The sequence below is a fragment of the Malurus melanocephalus genome, unplaced genomic scaffold (genome assembly GCF_030028575.1).
Source record: "Malurus melanocephalus ecotype Western Australia unplaced genomic scaffold, MMel_1.1 scaffold_79, whole genome shotgun sequence".
Classification (NCBI taxonomy): domain Eukaryota; kingdom Metazoa; phylum Chordata; class Aves; order Passeriformes; family Maluridae; genus Malurus; species Malurus melanocephalus.
Genome location: NW_026623311.1, coordinates 1,632,070 through 1,655,386, shown reverse-complemented (window position 1 = coordinate 1,655,386; position 23,317 = coordinate 1,632,070). Strand labels below are relative to the sequence as shown.

The window sequence follows — 23,317 nt, the reverse complement described above, 5'->3', positions numbered from 1 at the left end:
GCCATCCTAATATTTTGTTTGTATCATGAGTAGACATACAACTAAAATTTCTAAATTTTAATTATAGTGAGAAATAATGTATAGCAGTAACAGTTTCACTTTTGTTGTCCCCAAAACTACAACTGCCATTAAAATACAATAATACACAATAATACACTGCACAACAGTTCTTACACAACAATAACTGCAACTTTGTAATCTAGAGTACAGGTGAAATTTCCCTTATTCACTTCTCTTTATAGGCTACTTAAAAAAACAACAACAGCACTTTAAAAATATTTTAAATATTTTATCTATAAAACATTTTCTTTCTTCCTTAGTGTTTTCCAGGGTGCCTGACAATACAAATTCGTACAATTTTGTGTATTTTTATTGTGATCTTAATATATTCCGTGGCTCAAGGCTGTGTGGTGAGTATTTAAATCAACTATCACTTAAAATAGCATTCTGTTTGAAGAACAAGCTGGTGCAAATCCATAAAACATATACCATATTCTCACCTGATGAATTCCTACTCATTTTATGATTCATACTTGCAGAGCATGCTTCTTCAAGATTAAACCTCTGCTACAATTTGAACTGAGACAGGTTATTGAATTAGGAATGGCAAAGCTATTAGCAAATTACACAGATACCTAGTCAAAACCAATATAAATTTGTATGTCAAACCTTAGCATCATGCAGACTGCTGATGTCATGTGCTTTATGGGAAAACTGTTTTTAAATGTTCAACTTGCTTACTACTTCAGTGGCTAATATTTTGTGACAGACAAGGTATGGTGTCAAAACAAGATTACTGTTTCTATGTGACAATGTTACGCAACATATTTTTGTGTAATAACAGGGGGATATTTTTTGTGCAGGCAGATCAGAAAAGCTAAAGAAATCTTAAAATATTGATAGTTTTGTGTAACAAGAAGAGGGGCTTACACTGTGCTATTTACATGATCCATTCACATCTAATATCTAAAAAGCTTCTGTTGTATGAAGTGAATGTACTCAGTCTGAGCATTCTGGAAATCTTTAGATTAGAAGAGTGTTCAACATAGTGGACTTGAATTCAAATAGCATTCAAATTTCCACCTAAGTACTTGTCATTTGGTTGTCTTGTTGAATTCCTAGCACTCAATTTCAGCATTTTGGCTGCTATTCCTAATGAATTAAATATGTTAGGGTACTCAAAAGAAAGAATCCACACAAAAATAACACACTAAACACGACTGGAAATGCTGAGAAGGCAGATGTTTCAAATCATGCTTCTCTGCGGGAATTTGACAATGTGTTCTGACCATTAAGACATGAGCAATTCTTAGTGCTGAGATGCCAATATGCAAAATATTTCATATTTTGTGTATTCATTCGTCCCTTGTCCTGCCCTGAGAATATATACCAGTCTTATCCCCATGAAATGACTGGGAAGAGGATCCCTTTTCTGCGAATTCCAATGTCCTGAGAGATACCAAGAATTACCGATGTTGAGACATTTCTGGGAATTCCTGAACATCAGCTGTGTGAGTAACACACAGCCCTAATAGCACACAAGACATACATATAGTTCTTAATGTGGACATGAGCCCAAAATGCATAGAGCTTTGAGTGACTCCAGGCTAGCTTCTCAGCAAGCTCTGTTTGACTTTGGAATTGAGGTTAAAGTCTTGACATTACCTTTGTGAATCAGTCTCCAAAGATCTGACTCTTACTTTGACCAAACGACACGTGCACCATTGTTGCCAGTTGGAGATGGTGAAAATGAGAAACAAGACATGGTAACCCCTAGTGCAACTCTGAACAGTGCAAGAAGACAGCATTCAGAAGTTCTGACTTCAACAAGACAGTAATTCGTCAGTTACAACTTAGAATATGTCACAAATATGACCTTATACTTTCCTGAACAAAAATATCTTGTAACCTAAGAAGAAATGTTTGATCAGTAGAAATTATTAGTTCCGGAATAATAATGACTCTAGAATTCTAATCTGTCAGAAGAGGTAGGTATTGAGGTTTCATTACTGGTTGTACAGCAGATGATTTTTCCTGGATAGATTGCAGATCATTGATGAAGCCCTCATGCATGTGCATGTTTTTGAATGAGTTTAGTATGAAAGCATTTTAAAGGATATCAAACAAAATAACATTAAAGGGATTTTTCACTTCACWCTTTCATTTCATAGTGTTAGCCATTATGAGTTTAACTCACATTTTATTTATTGTCTCATCTCTCTAAGTTACTACAACCCCCTGTAAAATACAGGTAAAATACATGGTTCAGTCACCCTTCAGGTTGTCCATTACTTTACAGCATGCTATAAAATTTCATTGTCAGTGATTGGGATGAAATAAAAAGTTCTTATAATGCACTTCAAAAGAGAAGCTTAAGTACAGGGCAGGGCTTATGTGACAGTGCCTGTTAAATCAATTTCATACTACCATTCCACTCTCCCTGCTTTTACTAACTGTTATCCTTTTCCTTTGTGAGAGTTGAAGGTTGGACTGCAGTTAAAACTGGAGCTCTAGGGACTTACACTATTTGCCAGAAATTCCTATCTTCCCTGTGTAACAGCTCTGAGATATGTACATGACATTGTCTTTAGAAAAAGATTAGATTTCCCCAGATTTCCCACAAAAATACACTAAAAAAAWTTTATTTTCCAGTCTAAGGAGGAAATTGAACTCCCTGGATAACAGAAATGACAGGGGTAATTAAAGATGAGTCCTTGTATTTGAATCATATGTGACAGCAGAAGTAGCTGTGAGATAGAAAAAGATATTATGGTTGTTTTTTCACTCAATTAAATATTTTTTATTCTATATTTAAGTAACTGATGTTTATATGATTTGCACAGTCAATAATACAACAAACAAATTTATTTCTGTGCTCTGTACAAGAACCTTTTTCACCTGCTTGGCCACGTAAAATGTTAACTCAAGTTCCTTAATTTAACAGGAATATGCTGGCTTGAGAATCTCTTATGTTTGAGCACTAAGAGGGAAACTATTCAACTAAGCCCACACTTCAATCATTTGCCCTTACTGGCACCTAATTAACAAATTATGTTTCTCCCCTAAAACTCAGTGGAGCATTGCAGGAAAAGGAGATTTTAATACAGCATTGAGCTGAGTGGGATCTCCACAGCCATATTTTTCCAATTAGAAGTGAATTACAGTCAGCCTCCATAGCAACTACATTTCTGTTTATTTTGTATTTAACTTTCTCTCCTTCTCACCTCTCCCATCTTTTCTAGGTTGGCTGCATGCCTTGGGTTTGGAATACTAATTCCAGCAGCTCAATAGTTATAATTTCTCCTGGTGGAACAAATAAAACAATGAATGAACTTCCATGTGACACAGCCCACTATGCTTTCCTTTCCTGTGTAGTGGGGACTCTCACCTTGGCAATATTTCTACGAGTATCTTCCTTGCCAAAAATGATTCTCCTGCTTTTTGTTACAATTTTGTACATAGTTATTCTGGAACTCAGTGGTTACAGAAAAGCAGTGGGGTAGGTATCTTGTAAAACTAAAGGAATGGATAATTTTCTATAGATAGTCACACACTGATTACTTATCTCTGAGTTGTCCTCTAGTATTCAGTGCTGTCTAGGGTTATAGACTCAATTTAGCATAAAAAAATATTTCAGCCATCCTCTGCCCAGCAATTGTAGGATCTAATAGCATCCGTAAACAAGAGATCRGCTTTTGGGAGCTAACAACTGTTGCCCCATTGTTCTATAGTTTTATGCTAATGTACCCCAGCTGAACACACTGTAATCTAACTATGAGATGTAATAGAAAAACACAGTTACAAATTAAACTTCTATATTTCAGCAGCCCTCAACCAATCCAGATTTCAGTCAAGCTTTTAAGCTTTTAAATGTTTTTATGTTTCCTAATTAAAAACATGCACACACATTACAACAATGTATAGCATTATAAAATCCCCAGAAACTGCATATTAATCTAATGCACTAGTCAGTTGTACTGTCACCCATCTCCCTGCCCAGATGAGCCTCTTCAGAAAAGGTTAGTGATTAGGGGGTACCCATGGGTTCTAAACAAAAGATCTGATATTAAAAATATGAAGTTTTAGGTATTAGATCTGGAATAACCCATTTATTTTCTTCTTCTTTTTAAGGGGCGGCTCGTTTTATATGCGTGGCTATGAACCAATACTAGCTATTTTGCTGTTTTCTTGTACTTTGGCACTGCACTCAAGACAGGTGGACTTGAAACTGCGTCTGGACTACCTCTGGGCAGTGCAGGTAAATCACAGGACTTTATAGTATCCGTGCACACAAAATGATGTCTCACTTTTTGATTTGGTTTTCAGATACTTTCCAGGCAAATTACTTGGATTCAGACACTCAAAATTCTTCATGTCTTTTGGGGTTCACAGAGAAAGATTATTTTAGAACTTTTTTTCCACAGACCTATAAAATTCATTTTTCCTGGAGAAGTGATTTGTTTGTTTGTTTGTTTGTTTGCCATTGTTCCAGAATATTATTAATCAAATAATGTATTTATAGTCAAGGTGCATTAGGAATAGACTTTAACAACATAAACTTGAGAAAAAGAAATTAAATCCATGGGTTTGTTTTTTTTTTTTTATCTTATATTACAAAAAGGGATGAAAGTAAATCAGCATTCAGGTAAACTGAAAAGTAGCAAATAAAACTGGTAAAAGCAAATATTTAAACCTATATCATACAATGAAACTACAGAATTCCTTCTCAGAGGAAGATCAGAAATGTATTTAGAGTGCAGGGACCGTTTTTAAAAATATATTTCGTAGCCATCATAATCACGGCCACACTTATGGAAATTATATTAATCTTAACATGGGCATCAGGATATGTCCATCTGCTGCCACACTTCTCAACAGCCAATTCCCACCTCCAAAGTGTTTTACACTGGCCCCCAAGGGATAGAGACAGTTGAATATATGTCYGTTTGGTGACATTTGGAAGTTAAGCAGAGACCACATTCTGTTCTCATCTGCACCCTGTTAACTGTGTCCTCAAGAAGATTGTACAAGTCACCATAGCACTTGCTTTTACACAGAACATCAAGACTGAAACACGTGGGTTACTGGCTAACTGGAACACATCCTTGGCTTCACTGTGTTACATAAAATGGAGAAATCAGTTGTGATTTAGGACTACTATCTTATGCTTGAAAAGGTTTTCTACCTAGCAGTTAAGCTTCCTTGGGATTTCTTGTTTGTCATGATGTCAAAGACTGTGTTCCCCTCTTTAAAGCTTTAAGATCATCTCGTTCTAGAATTTCCATGAACTCTGTACTGCTCAACTGAGTGGGATCATTAATAATTTAATTTTTKTCCTATGGCCAACAGTATTGGTAGCTGCTCTGTCTGTCAGCCTCAGAAGCTTGTTTTGGATAAACTGATACTAGTTTCTGTTTGCTCTGGTGCCAAATACAATTTTCAGATGGAAAAAAAAGAATGCCTGATTTTGAAATTTAGTGCAGCACATGTCTCATTGGACTGTCGTTAACTTTATATGGGTTGGCACACAGTGGAAGTATGTAGCACCATATGATCCATGAATACAAGACCTTCTGTATGTTATTCCTAGCCCTGAAATAGAGTCGCAGTAATGTACCAGTTTTGCTATCCTGTGACCTTTCAATGGACCAAAAGTGAGTTCCAGCATTTTGAATACTTTCCATCATTCCAGCTACTRTGACTTGCATGGCAAACTGTGCATCCTTAATGGAAGTACTGCTTAAAGATTCTTGGTTTTAAGTTAGGGTTTAATTAGCAATGAATTAGTTTTAAAAAATTTAAATACAGAAGTATGGGATGCTCATCTAATGAAAGACCAGAACTGGACTTGGACAGTGCTAAGGGAAGAATATGAACTTCTTCTGTTTTCTTGGAGACAGGTTATATAAAAATACCTAGTCATCTATCATTGTTGTTAAAAACATTGTGCACTTTCTCCAAGGAGAGAAATAAGGGAGATAAGACATCAAATTTCAATACTGTCCAGCAGCATTTTCAGGTACCATTCCAAAAAGTGATTTTCATCTGAGTTCAAATGCCATTTTCAGATCTTTGCAATTGCAAATCGGAGACTTATGTAGTACCACCTCATCTGTGAGCTTGCATGATAATAATGAGAAAGGAAAAACATTAGTTTGGGTAGAAAATTCAGAATTTAGGGATCAGCATAACTACCGTTCTTTGAAATCACTATGCTGGGTAGATTCTTCTAAGGCATGCATCTTAGATGACTTGGACGTATAGCTTTCATATTCTCAATTCCAAGTGGAATGGTGCTCTGCTTTCCACTCTCTGTATTGGCTGTAACTGATATTTAGTCCAAGGACTAATTAACATAACATGCAGAAGTACTGCCCATGATGGATGTTACAGGAGTGGTTATGGTGCTTACCTGTTCATATGGATAAATGAAAAAAATCCCAAAACATTGTCTTTGTATTTGTTATGTTCTTCAGCACAGTAAAAATCTGAGTTTAAAATCTCAGGGAATACAGTTTATTGGAAATCTCCACATGTTAAAGTTGCCTTTGAATAGCAAACTCCAGAGTAGCAGTTGTTTAATAGCCTTTAAGAGGAGACAAGTAAATGTCAGTTTTCTCTCACTGCTGGATGCAGGAGCCCTCTATAAGGTTAAAAGCAATCTTGGTCATGTTTCTCTACAGCCATAGTACTACTTATCATTAAAACATGTTGGCATAACTTGGTTATATTTCTGGTCACAGAAGTTTTACAAAGACCATCAACTTAGTGCACAAGACTTTTGGAGATTTTCTGTTTTGCAAAGTGAGTATGCTGGTTCTTTGTGCAGCCATTGAATTGCATGAACCAAATGCTAAAGCTGGATTCACATTTCCTAGTGGCCAGTTCCTCCTGCTGTGTGAAGATGTGCCAACGTGTCATTTTAGGAGGCTTTAGCATCTCATTTTAGGAGGCTTTTCAATTGCTGGCTTACATCTGGGAGAATTTCAGACTCAGGGGCTATTCTGAAAAGCTTCAAGCACTCTGCATAATTTTAGTAAAGTTCTTTGTTGGACTAATTCTGTMAGAATGTTCTCAGATGAATAAAAGCATTTGTGGCATAAGTGGCAATAAAAAGATTTTAATAGATAATTTATTTCACTTCATTGTGAACAACAGTCTAGTACTAAATTATATTTTAAACAGTGGAAGTATCCTGAAATTATTCAGTGGGAATACATAGATACATACTCAGTGGTCTATGCTAAGGTCTGAGGAACACACACTTCCTCACATTTTTTTTTGCCGCATCAGGGAAAAAAAGTGCTTTGAAGAAGCGCAGTTTCAAACAAGAAAAGCTCATTAAGAAAAATTATATAGTTTCAAGATAAGTTAATCTAATTTCCACAAATCTAGGTTGCATTACTGAAGCAGAGATAAAACAGTAAAATTTATGTACATCATATAGAAAAAAGGCAATTTTTTATGGATGATATGCTGTTAAAACATTTAAATTTGTACTTAGTGTTCACACGTCAGTGGTGTTACAAGGGTTTTTTTCCTGTGTCAAATTTAACCTTTCTGAATATCACAGTATTTTCAGAAAATATCTGTTGGTTGTTTTCTTGATATTTTTAATAGTCAGTGGGAGGAGAATTCCATTTTATGTAAAACACTCTTGAATAATTCTGTGTGCCTCATACAATAATAACTATGAATAACAAATATAGGAGCATTTTTACTTCTTTGTGACTGATAATCACTTTTGATTGTGCGAATTATTTAATARAACTGGTAGAAAAGAAAGAATGGACAAAAATGCAAGAAATAAATTGTTGAAATTGCTAATACTGCCAAAAAATGTAGTTGCTCACTCACCCAGGATTTCTCAAGGGAGGGAAATAAGAATAATACAATGATATGACTGATTGATGCCTTCTTTAGGGAATGCTAGAATATCATTCTGCTGTCTTTTCTAGTCCATTACACTTATAGGAAATATGAATTTTACATTGTGCAGGCAAGGCTTGCCAAGTGTCTTAACMCTTCCACTCAAAAACCTGGCCCTACAGAAATAATGTGAGGGGTCTCTTCCCTATGGCTTTAGTGCCCTCTTCAGGTACAAAACCTGAGATTCCTGTGGCCCTGGTGTCCAGCTTCTTTTTAACTGAATCTTAAAGCTGTATTTTCATGTGGTATCCATTTAGTCAGTGACTTTTCTACAGCATTTTTAGGCTTATTAAACAGGTGATAAAACTACTCAGACCACGTCCCAAACAGAGGATGGGTAATCACTTACCAGCACTGTAAAAACTGGGATACGGCGTAACTATCTAAAATGCAGCAGCTGTTAATTAGATTGATGTAAAAAGTCATAGTACCAAAAACGTTTTACATGTTGTCACCATGTCCAGTGCAAAAATAAAGCCTGCTTTTAAATATTGCAGCTCTGCAAATGCAGTTGGGTTCCACAAAATGATCTAGCTGCCACAAATACCAAACAGATATAAGCAAACATCATAATGTAAAAAATTATGTTGGGCATGCCAATGCATTTTCTTTCTTGTTTCTTTTCACAATAATCTGCCTTGTTTTTTGAGCCAATAACTATTGCATAAATATCATGCTGACAGCTTTCCTWAATTAACCAATGGGAATAGGGGCAAATAGATGAAGGTTTAAATGCCATTTAGCTGTTTGGATAATATTCCCACTAGCAATGTAAATACCTGTGATCTGTGCTATTTTAATCTTTCAGTGCTAAGCACTCCTTCTCCCTTCTCATTGTGTTATGCCTGGGAAAAAAAATGATGCCTATGCATCCTTTAATCTCTACTGCTCAAAGAGTAGGCACTAGACGTTCATGGGCCAGAAGCAGAAAGGACAGTTTCATTGCATTTCCCTGAAGGGCAGAAAGCAGAAAGCTGGAAAAAAAGTCCAGAAAATACCAGTAATCAGCTTACTTCCCTCTCACTTATCTGTGTGACGGGATAGTTTTAGAGTTCTCACTGTTGAACATAGCCAAGTCTTTTTTTRTCTTGTCTTCACTCAGTTATCTTCCATTGTGAGAGATGCAAGGACATTTTTCCTCTTTCTCAAGCAGCTCCTGAGAAATTGGATATATGAGAGCTGTCTTAGGCAGTTCAAAGCAAGAGGATAAATACTCAAGCTCTCTGCAGTAGTACTGGAGGAGGTGCACTTCAGTTCATATTCCTAACAGATCGCTTCAATAATAAAGCAAGATTTCAGGCATGTGTGGATGGGTTAAGGGCAGTCCATGCATAGACTCCATCCAGGGTACCAGAAGCTGTACAGCAGAATTGACCCAGTGGGTGCTCTAAGATAATGTGTCTTTGCTCTTCAGCATGAGAAAGTAACTCAGAAGGAATGCTATGCTAATTTCATAAATGTTCTGCTTCTACTTCTGGGGCTAGGTCAGGCAGAACTAATACAGATTAGTCTTCAGGGCACTGCATTGCCCCACATGGGCATTGTCAGCTCAAATTTCTCTCGGAACACATGGAGAGAGTGCATTCCTCTCCCTCTGCTGGTTAAGAGGTGCTTGGCCCCAAGTAGGTCAGGGGTCAAAAAAAACAAGATCTTGTTCTGCTGTTTGCGTAATTTTTCTCTATTTGGGTTTGCTGCCATTACCCACCATATTATTATTCAAGGGCTTTCTATGACATAAGGGGATTTTACATATGAAAATGGAAGATTTTCTCAAACCCTTAGCATTTGATTAGTCTGACCATGCCCCAGGAAAGCCGATACCCTTGTGGCCAAGCAGTCTGATAGCATCCTGTTATGGGAACCCTTCACTGCTAGATCAGACAGTAGTTCAACTCGTTTTTTCAGAGTCACATGCCAAAAGAGAGATCTCCTTCTGGGCCTCCACACCTTTACCTGCTGGTGTCAACTGCTAGTGCCCTTGAAGATCCCAATTACCAGTTTGTGGATAACACTCTTTATTAATAAAAAAACATGGTGAGATGTTAAGGTTTGAGGATTACTGGTAATATAATCTGACTGCAAAAGTGTATTCAAAGCAATATACAGGCAAGCCCTAATCCCCAGTGTGAGCTAGCTAAAGGTAATCATTCAGCATGCATGAGGTACACTTTTTTTCTCTAGATATCCAAATGGGGGAGAAGTTCAGCCCACCAACTGATCCCAGAAATTATGATCAAGTCTTCTCCCCTTTCTTAACTCACTTTTATATATTTCTTTAGGTTTATGCAAAGCCTGAGTCACATTAGTCATATATGTTACTCAGTTAGGTGTGGACATGCCTTGAAGGTGGGTAACATCAGTGTAGTATCTGGGAAAACCTTGGGATGGGGATATATGTCAATCCGAGGAGGGTGATTTTTTCATGGTCGCTGATTCAACAACAGGACATCTTCCTTAATGTCCCTTGGTTTCCAGCTGCTGTGTGGCTTACCAACTGAGTAGTACCACTGAGTACCCTCCTCTGCAAGGGTTTCAACAGAGCCTGGTTGCAGTATCTCCAKTCCACTCAACCCTCCATTTAATCCACCCTAGATTTTACTGTGTGTGAAAAGTGGGGTGTGCTGACTGCATTCCACCCAGACAGTAGCAACCATTCTTCCCCCTTTATTTTCCATACTGTTATCTTTAATTTTATCTCCAGTCTTTTTCCCACAATCTCAGAGTCCACATGAGTTAACAGTTTTGCATCCAAAGAGGTGTGTTGGAAATGTAGCATTCTGTCATTAGCAATGGTAACATCATTAATGCCTTTCCCTGCTTAGACAATTTTGCCACCCCTTCAGACATGCCTCTGATGGTTTAATTTGAGCCATGAGCTCTTCACTCAAGAGCTCTGATCTCTACTTCTTAGTCATGGCTGTTCCTTGCTCTGCCACCTTTGTTGTTATTCATGCATAATGATGGGTTTACTGAAGAATCTTTTCAATAATTTCTTCCAAAATGAACACTTTGGTCCACAACTGGACAAGGCAGAGGAATTTGATCACACATTTCCAGATCATAAATGAACAGCAGCTGACAGTGATTGAGCAACATCACCCATACAATGGATCAAACTGTTTACTCCACTTACCTGCCCCTACTGGATTCCTTTGATTAGTTCAGAAATCTCTACATTCTGTCTCAAAAGGATATCGTTCTTTAGGATTACATTCTGCCCATATTACATTGGTAGGTTAACTGAGAACCTTAACATTCCTAGGAAGAAAGAAACAAAGAAAGTTCTTGTTCAAAGAATAGAGGAATGCATAAGGGAGTCACAAATGGATATTTTATTAAATATCACAAAGCTCTTTGCCATTGTCAGAATAAAATTTCTTATATTTCAGTATGATATAAAAATGGAGTTGCAAGCTTGGTCTGGATTTTCAGCTGAAAAATATTTTTATTCTTCCTATTAAAACATTTAAATCCTAACAGTGAAACTAAATGCCAGAGGCCATCTCACATGTTTATAGAAAGTGGTAGAGTCAGAGTTATACCAACAAAATAGGGGAAGGACATTTTAAGAAAAGAGCATGTGAAATTTAGACAGTTAAAGAAATGTCAAGAAAACAGCTCACAAACAAGAAATAGATGCTTGGAATAAAAGCTTCAGGTATATTTCTTGCAAAACTTAATTGCTATTTAAAGTTTACAGATATTTCATTTCTGGAATAGATTCTGTTTCTTATAATACAAATTAGAGCAGGAGCTGAGCATTTATTTTAAAAGGCAACAAGTCCTGAMGAATTTATATTAATAAAATCAATTCTCTATCAGAATTCTTTCTATTTGTAAAGATTTTTAAAAATACAGAATAAATTGCAGGGCAAAGCAGACTGTGTTATTTGAATAAAAAAGTTGTTTCCTAAGTTTTGTAATGAAAAATAAAACTTAGCTTCCTGCAAAAAAAAAAAAAATCACATGAAATAATATTGTTAGACTAAGAAAGGCAAGAGGTGACTGATTTTCCTTACTTAGAAAGAAATGGATATTGAGAAATTATGTGGACTTGGTAATAAATCATGATACCAAATGCCAGATATAAATGGGACACCAAGAAAGATTATAAAAGGTTTGTCAATAGTTTATTAAATTGTTTATGTAATTCTCAACAATGCCTGACAATTTGGCCTCCCAGTCTTCTACTGACTGTAATTAGATAAACAAAATCACAGTAGAAGGGATCACAGTAGAAGATTAATGAGTGTGATATAGGAACAAAGAACAAGCTGTAATTTCTGTGAGATTAATTATGCAATACTGATCAAGTATTCTCTAACTGAAATAAGTGCAAGACCAGAAGTTGCTCTAACAACATGGAGCAAATTCCGGAGAAGTAATTTTGCAGATGAATCTACAAAGGTCTAAGCTGGAATTTGCAAACCTAGGAATCCCAAATGAGATCACTAGATACACAATATTTTTCAAATAAGGGGTCTGATTTTTAGAATAACTTCCTATTTTATGGTCCCATGAGTCAAGCACTTGTAATAAGATGCCAATATCTGGGGTTAGGGACCTCAGATGTGTTAACTCCTAAGCACTCTTTCTGAATGCTGTCATTCTCATGAATAACAAAATTTATGTTGCAAAGGAACTATATATGTTTTCATAACATCATCAGCATAAATAAAACAGTTTTTAGAAATGTTAGCTAACTTTATTAAAAGTTTTTTTTTAATTGTACATAGTTCTTAAAGATGTTCAATTTTAAAATCTTTTTGTCTGTTGGAGTTATTGTCTTACCAGATTTGTTTCAATWTTACTGCCAATTACATAGATCTCCTTTAAACACTGCTGCTCCTCACTGGCTTCTCTTTTTTGAAGGATAGATAAATACTGCCGTCACTATGTTGGACTACCTGGGAGTTAATTAACCTCCAAGGCCAATGTGACTTTAGTGGAATTATTTGGGCTTCTTACTCTGTAAACATATCTATTTAAAAGAACAGAGAGCTACAGAAGATACTGATGCACTTAGCTGATCAAACCCTGAAAACAACCCAGACACTTTAGCTTGAATTACTAAGGAGTTAAATGGATTTTGCCTCATATAGAAGTGTGTTACAGGAGAACTGTTCTCACTCTACTTTGCTAGTCTACATTTTGTTCAGTTTTATTCCRAAGTATGAATTAATAGAAGCTATTTGATAGGCTCAGCTAACTTTTTTCTTTTTGGAAAGCTTTTTCTTTTCCTGTATCCCGACAGGCAGAAGAAGAGAGAGATGATATGGAGAGAGTCAAGCTGGATAATAAAAGAATTCTTTTCAACCTGTTGCCGGCCCATGTTGCACAGCACTTTCTCATGTCTAATCCAAGAAATATGGTAAACCAAGATAAAATTTAAATACATGCTGTACAGATGTGTCTCTGTGTTCTTGGTCACCTTTCAGTGTATGTTTTCAAGAATGGCTTGGAAAAAACTTTGCTAATATAAAAATAGAAGCTTTGTAAAAATTTGTGCTCAAGAATTAGTTTGAGATAATTTCTTTTGCTATATGATCCTACTTCTCTCAAGAATATTAATAAAATTCAGAATAAGGGAAAGTTGTCATTCAACTTCAATGTTACCAAGTACCTGCATGTAAACCACTTGGAAAGTCTTCAAGGAGTGAGGTTGCTTTTGTAGTGCAGGATAAAATAGTTCCATCTCCTATTTTAAAACAAAATTGAGAAAATGAAATTATTTTTTCTCATACAATAGAAGTTCTATTACTGTTAAGACTTCCTCCAAATTTTGGCTTACTGTTTCTATGTCTAAACAGAAAAGAAAACTTAAGTTTTTTWATATGGGTTTAATGTCTTAGGTGTTAATTTTCTGTTGTGGTCTTGAGTGAACATCTCTTTCAGCATTATTTTAAGAAGTCTGATTTTCTGTCTAGAAAAGCTGATGGCCTTTTTCCTTGCTATTGCTTAGCAGTAGAATAAGAATTGTAATAATGATGTTTAGATTAATATTTTAAAATAAAAATTATATCTGCTTATGAACTACAGGACCTTTATTACCAATCATATTCACAAGTGGGAGTGATGTTTGCTTCCATCCCAAATTTCAATGATTTCTACATTGAATTGGATGGCAATAATATGGGAGTGGAATGTTTACGTCTGTTAAACGAAATTATTGCTGATTTTGATGAGGTAAGGTCTGAACACTTTGTCTTTTGACCATATCAGTTCTACCAAATTTCTGTCAATGAGATTATCTGCAGTAACTCAGTGTGTCTTGAACTGTTTAATAAAGCAGTACTGTAAACTTATTTAATAATAGTTGGTGTCCACTGGGCTTCTCCAAAGTGTCAAATTTGTACTTTTAGTTACATGACCTAAAATTTCTCTAAGATAGGAAGAGTATCAAAGTGAAAGTTAATGRCATGTTTTTCAATGACCTCAAAGTGGGCAAGCCTCAACTTAGCAAATATAATACAGTTTAATAAATTTGCACATGTTGTCTGATAACTATGGTTGCTTGTCTAAAATATTATGTAATATTTAACAGTTTTATGTTTTAAACAAAGCTTATGGACAAAGAATATTATAAGGACATAGAAAAGATCAAGACAATTGGAAGTACATATATGGCAGCGGTGGGACTCGTACCTACTTCAGGAACTAAGGTAAGAGGATTTTACACAAGCATCTTTTGTAAAGGAGCAATTTTCCTTCAATTTCCAGAGGAATATCAGAAACACTACTAATTCTGTGTGATTATTATTAACTTATATGACTTTTTTACAACATTTGGAATCTGAAATTCAAAGAACAGCTGTAGCTTGAAAAAAAAGACTGCCACACTTGCTTCACTTGTGATTTCACTGTCTGCAGCTTTGGATTCCCCACAGATTGGAGTATAAAAGCCTCTAAATCAGAGTAGTAGTATTTTAAACCTGGTATCTTAGATGAACTTGTAAGATGCAAGGAAAGGGAGACTCTAGGTGTAATGAATTGCTACAAAACTAGCAGAAGAGTATTAACATTCAATTTTTGCGTATATTTTTTTTAATATTGAAATCTGGATATAACCTACAACTAAGAGAAACATCCTCTGCCAACCCCCATCATGGGCAGGAACTTTGTGCTTTGTACAGTGCTGCACTTCACCCTGGTCCCTCCAAATGAGCTCTACTGTTAGTCTTTTTAGCACTTTAATTGCTCAGTTATAAAAAGAGCCAAAGTAATTTCAAAGTTGTAGGGCACAATTCTTCTGTATCCTCCTTACCACCCCTGAATGTTATTCTTACCTTAAGTTACTGTCTTGGAACAGACAATTCCTAGATTTGCAAGGAACATCTGAAAAGTCAGAAAATCCTGTGGGCACTATATTAAATGAATTATATACACAGTACTATGCATGTTAGTAATTACACTAATAAAACTAAATCACAAAAATTTTGTAAAATTAATAATGTAAGAATAGAATGAAAATTAATGTAATCGGTTCACCTCATCTGCCCAGAGTTCCCAGACACGTCTCCCTTGTTCTGATAAGCATGTACGTATGTTGTAGACATATGTTGAATACAATTGTGCATATGATTTAGGCATTGCAAAATAACATGAAATTAGAAGGCAAAAGCAAAAAATACCAGAAGATGCCCTGTGGACTTTCTAGCAACAATTATCCCTGCTAAGTAAATAAAAAACAAGACCACATTGAAATAAGCTGTTAGAATCATGTTGGAGTATATCACATGCAACTAACTTCCTACTCTGCAAAATATTTCCAGCTGGTGTTTTCCTTTGTATCATTCCTGGAAATTTATGTATTACAAAAAAAAAAAGCCTATTTATTCTGAAATGTTTGACTCATGAGTTCTGAGACAGACAAAAAACATTGATCCTTTGATTTTTTTCAGAGTGTGATCTGAGGCAAACAGGCAGTGGCATACTTGTGTGTCTGCTATAAATGCTCTTTGAACTATAATCCTCAAAACAACTGTGTTATTGGTTAACTTTAGCAGTATATATTCCAAAACCTAAACATGTTAGGTTTTGTATAGTTTTGTATTTTGTAGTTGTTGAGTGAAGGCTCAGCTGAAGGCACTACTTTGAGCATATGACAATAATGCATTTTAAATCACTGCAGAATATCTTGTACCATACTCTGTCTTCTTCTTAAATCTTGGGATAAATTTTGATATTTTCTGTACRTATAAAATTTATTTAAAATTCTGTATTCCAGAAAAAAAAAGATCTTGTATAAAACAGCCAATGTTTTTTACTTTAACTTAGGTTTTCAGCTCTTCAGTGATCTCTCCCTACTGTTCATGTGATGCAAATGAATAGAAATTACTCACATCCACATGCCAGTTTCTTCAGCATGCACCTATGTATTAGAAGTCTGATAATTCTGGTTGGCCTGTCATGCACAGGTGATCACTGACAGCTTTCCACATTCTTTGGTCAGTCCCATGGAACCATGTATGTCCATGGGGAGCCATAAGACACTCAAGTGCTTCTGGTCTGCCCTCTGCCCGGAGTGTTCCAACTTCTACAGAAAATCTGGTACAGCCTCTGATTGTGAATCACTAATTTCATCCTAGAATTTGGATATCAGCAGAAAGTAGTGGATAGGTTTCATTTTTCTCTTAACTGAGGATATTTATACATGTGTTAAGTTAAATGATTAAGTTAAAGTTAAATAATTAAATYCCTTATTTTATTGGACTCTTTGTTTCTGCAGCTTGACTCCAGCAGGTGATTCCAGTAAATGCACATTACCTCTATCACAGTGACTTTGCTGTGAAGCTCAGGGAAGTCTTTCCAGTAACTACTCCTCTGATGTTTAAATAAATGCTTACCAGTTACATCAGCAGGGCAGCACACAAGCCAAGCTCTTTGTAGATCTTTTGTACAATATAAATTTATTGTGTTTCACCAGGAGCCTGACTTCACCAGGGTGCTAACTTTGTGGTGTTCTTTCAGTGTAGGTKCAAGAGTTTGCCCTAAACCTATTGAGAGGCATCTGTCACCTGCAGCACAGCCAGTATTTCTCACCAGTCCTTTTTCCTGCAATCCTGAAGGGTATTGCAGGAAAACAGAGCATTCATTGGAYGGCAAAGAAATGCAAGATAAGAAACATAAAGAAGATTAGAAATCAAATAAAACTATGCCCTACTACCTCCCTGCTCCAGACACTGAATATTTTTTCCTTCTCTGTTGGAAATGTATCCATCAGCTCTTTAAGCTTAATTCTTGTACTTCCTTTGTCTTGGTGATTCTGGAAAAGAGTAGCACTAGCTAGTTCACATTGCAAGAAGCAGAATACCAGACATCCAGGCAGGTAAATAAAAATATTCTTCCCAAAAATTGGGACTGGCACATGGATGACTTTCATAATTTTTTTGTTAGCACTTTTATTTTTGTAAATTTCCCAGGCACATGAAGCAACCCTTTAAAACTGAGGTGAAAAAAGCAAATAGCAACCTGCTTCTCAGGTTTGTCAGCCACTTTAAGCACTGAATTTATAAAATCTCACTATCATGGCAAAAACTCAGCGAGCTTTCATCTCATGCCAGCTTCCACAGTCCTGTTGTGCAATACCCTACTGAAACCACACTGATCCTGCATTTCTTTCACCATATCCTACCTTTAGCCCACTTTCACTTTGAAAATTTGTTCATAAATTCGTATTTCTTATTCAAAGAGGGGCAGAACATAAGAGCAGTCATATTGAGTCAAGCCAAAAGTTTATTCTAATAACCAGTCTTCAACTAACTAAAGGTAGATCCTGGGGAAAGGGCATGAGTTACAGAACAAATATGCAAACCTCTCTTTTGCACTTTTTAATAATATGCTGCTTAGGTTTTTACTGCTTTGTATCAAATATTTCTTTCATGAGCTTGAGAATTATATTAGAATCTTGCTAAGTTTCTGAATCCACATTATCCCCTGAAAATTAGCTCCACAGTTTAATTGGACTGAAGTGGTAAAAATTATTTCCTTATATTTGGGATATTATTTACTAATTAATAGTTCAGTATTTCATTTGATCCTTTTTGGTTTTTTCTTTAATCCATTTAGATACATTTTATAACAACTCCCTCCAGCTTGTCTGGAAAGGAAGAACGTAGGGGTGTTCTGCATCTCACAGGATTAAGCCTAATGGGAATTTTGTCAATGGGAACAGCATGCACCCCATGGGAACTGGGAGCTAGCAAAAGTCCCAAAGGGAGAAGAGGACAGAAACTATAGTTATTAATAATCATCAGGCAAAGTAGTTTTGTAAGAAAGCAGGTTATATTCCCTGCCACACTCAAAACAAACATCTGCAGCTCTCTAGCAACAGAACCACTTTACCATGGGAACTTTGCTTTCCATTCTTCCCAGAAATCAAAAAGAGAGAGAGAAGAAAAAAATAGCAGAAAGAAATGCATGTGCTGTAGCTACCATCCAAAGTTTCCTTTCACAAACAGAAAAATTGGTTAGATTCTTTTCCTAAGTCATCTGTTTGAGCTTCTCAGTATTTTTCACTTTGGTATTTCACCTGCATCTCAGTGCCATATAAATCTAATATGCAACATTATTTTGTTTCTAGGCTAAAAAATCAATTTATTCTCATCTGAGTACACTGGCAGATTTTGCAATAGAGATGTTTGATGTTCTTGATGAAATCAACTATCAGTCTTACAACGACTTTGTCCTACGAGTCGGTAAGTCACGTTTGTACCATTACCACAGAAGCAGAAGATGGTTTTTCATTGTTTTTTTTTTTTTTCCTGTGCTGTCAGCAAAGGACTACCTGTCCTGAACTCATGATTAAAACTGAAAATTCTCCATTAGTGAGAGAGCCACATCCATGTAGAAGGCCAGCAGGCTGGTTGGTGTGCATTTGTTTTAAGCAATTTTAATTGTGTACAATTCCAGTGTACATGCACTGGAATCATCTATGCACCCCTAAAGAGGAGCTGCACCACAAGTTTTATATGATATTATTGTACCCAGTCTTGTGGCTTACCCTGCTTTGCATTGCTAAGCTGCTGAAAACTAGGTCTGACTGTATTAAATTGCATCTGCAGAAGCTTAGTTGCATTAAAAATGCAATGGGAACTTTTTGTGCACACATGCTGAATCCCTTTAACTAGTCCTGTTTTCTCCATCAAATCAAATCCTTTGGTCTTTACAACACAACCCTTCCCATTCAATCCTTTACCTGTTATTACATGTCTCACCTCTCAATGTCCTTTCTCTCACTCTTCTTAGAGATCAAATTGCCCACTTTCCTTTCTTCACATATCCTGCTCCTCTCCAGTGGTACTTCTGCTCTGTTCTCTTTTCATTGCATATTCTAATACTGATAGTTTTCTCCAGCTTCTTTCTCGATACATTTTATGGCTGAATTGTGAGAATGGGCTAGACAGGGGGAAAACTGAGCAGAGGAAGATTGAGAAAGACCAAAGACATCAAAAGCAGCAATAGGAGAGTTACACATCTTTGACCTCCTGTACATCCTAATAATTATAAACCCCAAATTCTCTTTGAACTCTGTTATAACTGGTCTTTCCAGGTTCACAAAGGATCAAATATTTAACTCCTATTCTTCTGCATAAATTGCCTAGGAAAGCCCTTGCACAGTCTCTTGCAGGGTTTATTTTCTGCAGCTCTTCAGGGCACTCAGAAGGAGCACCCTCTTTTATCTTCCAAAAAAGGTGYTAAAATCAGTCAGAAATGTAGAATCAAGCTCTGCAGTTTCCCAAAAAAAGATTCTTGAGCCTTTTTCACATACTTTTGTCTTCTTCAAGTGTCTCTCTGATCTGAGTTGTTTAGTACTAACAACCATCATGATACACTTCCTTTACCTCAATCCTTGTATATTCCAGACAATTATTTCTGTTCCATTTGGAAAATGTCCACTAAAAGGCTTTATATGTGCAATTGCAGTGGAATTTGTAGGAAACAAAGATTTTTAACAGCTTGTCGTGTTTACAGCTAAACTCTTCACTACCATTGCTTTTCTTCTTTTCTTTAAACAAACAAAATCCACAGAAGAATCAAATTTTATGCTGTTTATCATATTGCATTTCCAATAAGATATCTCGAGGAATGTGTTTGTTGTGCTTCTAAACCTTTTACAAATGCAGAAGTCCACTTGGCATCAATTTCATCATAGAATCATAGAATATGTTGGATATTAAGGGACCCATCAGGACTGTCAAACCCAACTCCTGGCCCTCCACAAGATAGCCCAAGAGTCACACCATATACCTGAGAACATTGTCCAAATGCTTCTTGAATTCTGTCAGGCTTGTCGCTGTGACCACTTCCCTGGAGAGACTGTTCCAGTGCCCAGTCACCCTTTGGGTAAAAAAMCTCTTCCTGACATCTAACTTAAAACTCCCCTGACTCAGCTTAAGGATGTTAACTTATATTACCCTATGACCAAAAAAAAATTCTATGACACTTGTGTCAAATCCGTTTTGCAGGATTCCTGTCACCCTTAGATAATATGCTGTAGTGTTTGAAACCAAATTCATTGTTTAATTTTAGGTATTAATGTTGGGCCAGTAGTGGCGGGAGTCATTGGAGCCAGAAGACCACAGTATGATATCTGGGGGAACACTGTGAATGTTGCCAGCCGGATGGATAGTACTGGAGTGCAGGGAAAGATTCAGGTGAGTGCATTCTAAGACAACTTTGCAAACTTTACATACCTCCTGTTTTGCATGTGGTTACATTGTCAAGACCACTTAGAAAATGCAACCTTATTGTGTTCTTATGGAGAGGGCAACATGCCCCAGATGACTCACCATCAGAGGTATAGTTATTTTCCATCTTATACACTTAACTCTTTGGAGACAATGAAATCCTCAAAGAAATTATTTCCTATCAGAAGAAACAGAGTCCTCTTCTTCCTTGCACACAGTTGGAGCCAGCCTGGGAATGCTGACGCTATGCTGTAGAAATTTTGCCTGCACAAGACCTATAAGGAAAGGATCAATGTCCATTTGCATCTTATTACATTTTATGTAGCTCTAAAACTTTCTTGGATACTTGGGATTGGAGAGGTGGTGCAGAGAATTTAGTTCTGCTAGGACTTGACTAGAACCTATGGTGTGCCTCTTAAAAGCTCAGTACACTCTTACAGACATTTATCCAAAATACCTGTCTAACCTCCAGGGATTGAGAGGTCTTCTGCAGTAAATTACTATCACTGGAATGGATCCAGCACACAATTTGATAATACTTCTGTTGGATGGAGCTTAATCTGGCTGTGTATGTATTTACCTCAAGACCAGATATTCTGCTCCTCAGATTCCAATTTGACCAGTGATCTTTACTTCTTAAAGAAAATTCTAAGTGAGCCTGAGAGCAGCTGTAGGGGTTAATCCATTCTACCTATGCGTATTTCATGTCAGAAAAGTAAAATGGAGAAGGGTGAGCAATTACTTGAAACAAAAAAAAAGTAATAGTTCTTTTTTTTTTCTGTCTTCAGGTGACAGAAGAAGTTCAGCGGATATTAAAAAGGTGCAGTTATGAATTTGTGTGCAGGGGTAAAGTCAGTGTAAAGGGAAAAGGTGAAATGTTGACCTATTTCCTGGAAGGAAAGGCTGATGGAAATAATTCCCAAACACGGTCTTTAAACTTAGAGCGGAAAATGTACCCTTACGGGAGAGCAAACATTCAAACAAAACTGGGCACCAGCTGTCCATCAGTGTCCTCAGCTGCTAGCTTTGCTGTAAAACCTGGGCTTGGAGCAGGCCAAGCATCTGCCACTCACACAAACCAAACACTGCATTATCTTCCCTCTGTGCCAGCTGTGAAGGAGGCATAGAACAAAGGAGATCTGATTGTGCCACTTTCAGTAAATGTGGAAAGCAATGGTTGCCTGAAATTTTTCCAAGAAGTCAGAGATCATAGGCCATAGCATTAACCAAGGACCACTACAACCCAACCAAAGAGAACTTGGGGACTGTGTAATGAACTCTTGGGATGGAACATATAAGGGCTAGCAATTCTGTTAGGAAAAGTCAAAATGGGATTTTCTGGAAACGAGGAATATTTTCTTGTCATTTTTAAACAGTAAATGAAGAAAACTTAGATAAATGTGCAAGCAATTATTTATGTGTGTGTGTATATATATGGTTTAATCTATATATGCACATATACAAACAGTTCTGTGTAGACTTAATAGAGATTTATAAACATCAAGGCATGTATTTATTTACACATCCACCTGCAGTGACGTCGCAAAGAGATTTCTCTTTCTGTGAAAGCCAGCATTGTTAGGCCTGGGATTAACAAAGCTGCATTTAACCATGGAATGTGGGACACCTGGAGACTCTCCATGSCTACAGCACGACTTTAAGAAACTGTGCTCCCAGTGCATGAGTTAACACAATGGGCACCGTGTTTATGGTGCAGTCAATGGCAGATTAATGAAGATTGGTTTCAGCTAATTACAGAACCCTACATATTTTTAAAAATTCTCCTTGCATGCTCCAAAACCTTCCAAAAACTTTCAAACCATTACACTATGATATGAAGTAGATAAACCACAATGCTTAAATTTTAGGCCGGAGAACAATATATAGTCTTTTCATTTTAAAAAATACAAGAGTGGTAGAGCTTAGAATTTGCTGCCTCTTTGTAGGTCATTTGACTCTGTGCAAGACAGAGGAGCCACTCTGCAAGCATAGCAATATGTTTATGCAATATAGAAACATTCCTTTATGTACAGTGCTGATTTTACTGAGGAGCAGAAGGATAGTATTATTTTAGGCTTTTAGGAATAGCACAAGTCCTGTGGCTCAGGTCCAGGATTTACCATTCTAAACAGCTCAAAGAATAGTCCTATACTGGTGACAAACATGCTGTTGCTAGTTTTGTGACATTTGTATGTTTGCCAACATAATTTTACATCTTAATTGATTTTTAAACTTATGCCACAGTTTTATTATATCTTGATTCTATCCAGACTAACTCTTCAAAGCTGTACAATTATAAAATGCTTTAATTCTGAGAAACAAGCACAGTCAAACTTTGCCCAAATGAAGAGCATTKGTAAGTGTGTCAGGAGAGCAAGGCCTGCTCTTAATCTGCATAAAAAAGGTATATATTTTGCTTGCTTTTTTCTTTACTGCAACCCGCATCATGTTGTTCATAGTTTCATCCTGAAATGCTGATCTGGATGGGAAATGTAGAGTGCAACTCCATACTCAGGGTGGAAGTAGTTGAAGGTGATCCTGCTGAGGGACATTCCATTCCATTCCATTCGGGGATGGAATGTCCTGATGGGGACTCACAGGCTAACCTCACTGGTTTCCAAAAAAGAAGCAAAACTTTGCATTGTCTAAAAAACATGCAAAACTTCCTTTTAACAAGTAAAACGATCCCCTCTCCCCCC

At 36.6% G+C, this 23,317-nt stretch overlaps 1 protein-coding gene across 1 annotated transcript in view; it reads left to right on the top strand.

Moving 5' to 3' along the window:
- The window catches only part of ADCY1 (adenylate cyclase 1), a 147,441-nt gene extending 124,131 nt beyond the window's left edge, over nucleotides 1-23,310 (top strand). The window contains exons 12-20 of the mRNA XM_057367480.1: nucleotides 321-410; nucleotides 3,243-3,499; nucleotides 4,132-4,258; nucleotides 13,184-13,300; nucleotides 13,969-14,115; nucleotides 14,493-14,591; nucleotides 18,512-18,626; nucleotides 20,461-20,585; nucleotides 21,407-23,310. Of these exons, the coding sequence (XP_057223463.1) occupies nucleotides 321-410; nucleotides 3,243-3,499; nucleotides 4,132-4,258; nucleotides 13,184-13,300; nucleotides 13,969-14,115; nucleotides 14,493-14,591; nucleotides 18,512-18,626; nucleotides 20,461-20,585; nucleotides 21,407-21,745 (1,416 nt within the window). The 3' untranslated portion in view covers nucleotides 21,746-23,310. The remainder of the gene's footprint in view (nucleotides 1-320; nucleotides 411-3,242; nucleotides 3,500-4,131; nucleotides 4,259-13,183; nucleotides 13,301-13,968; nucleotides 14,116-14,492; nucleotides 14,592-18,511; nucleotides 18,627-20,460; nucleotides 20,586-21,406) is intronic.
- The last annotated feature ends 7 nt before the right edge of the window (nucleotides 23,311-23,317 follow it).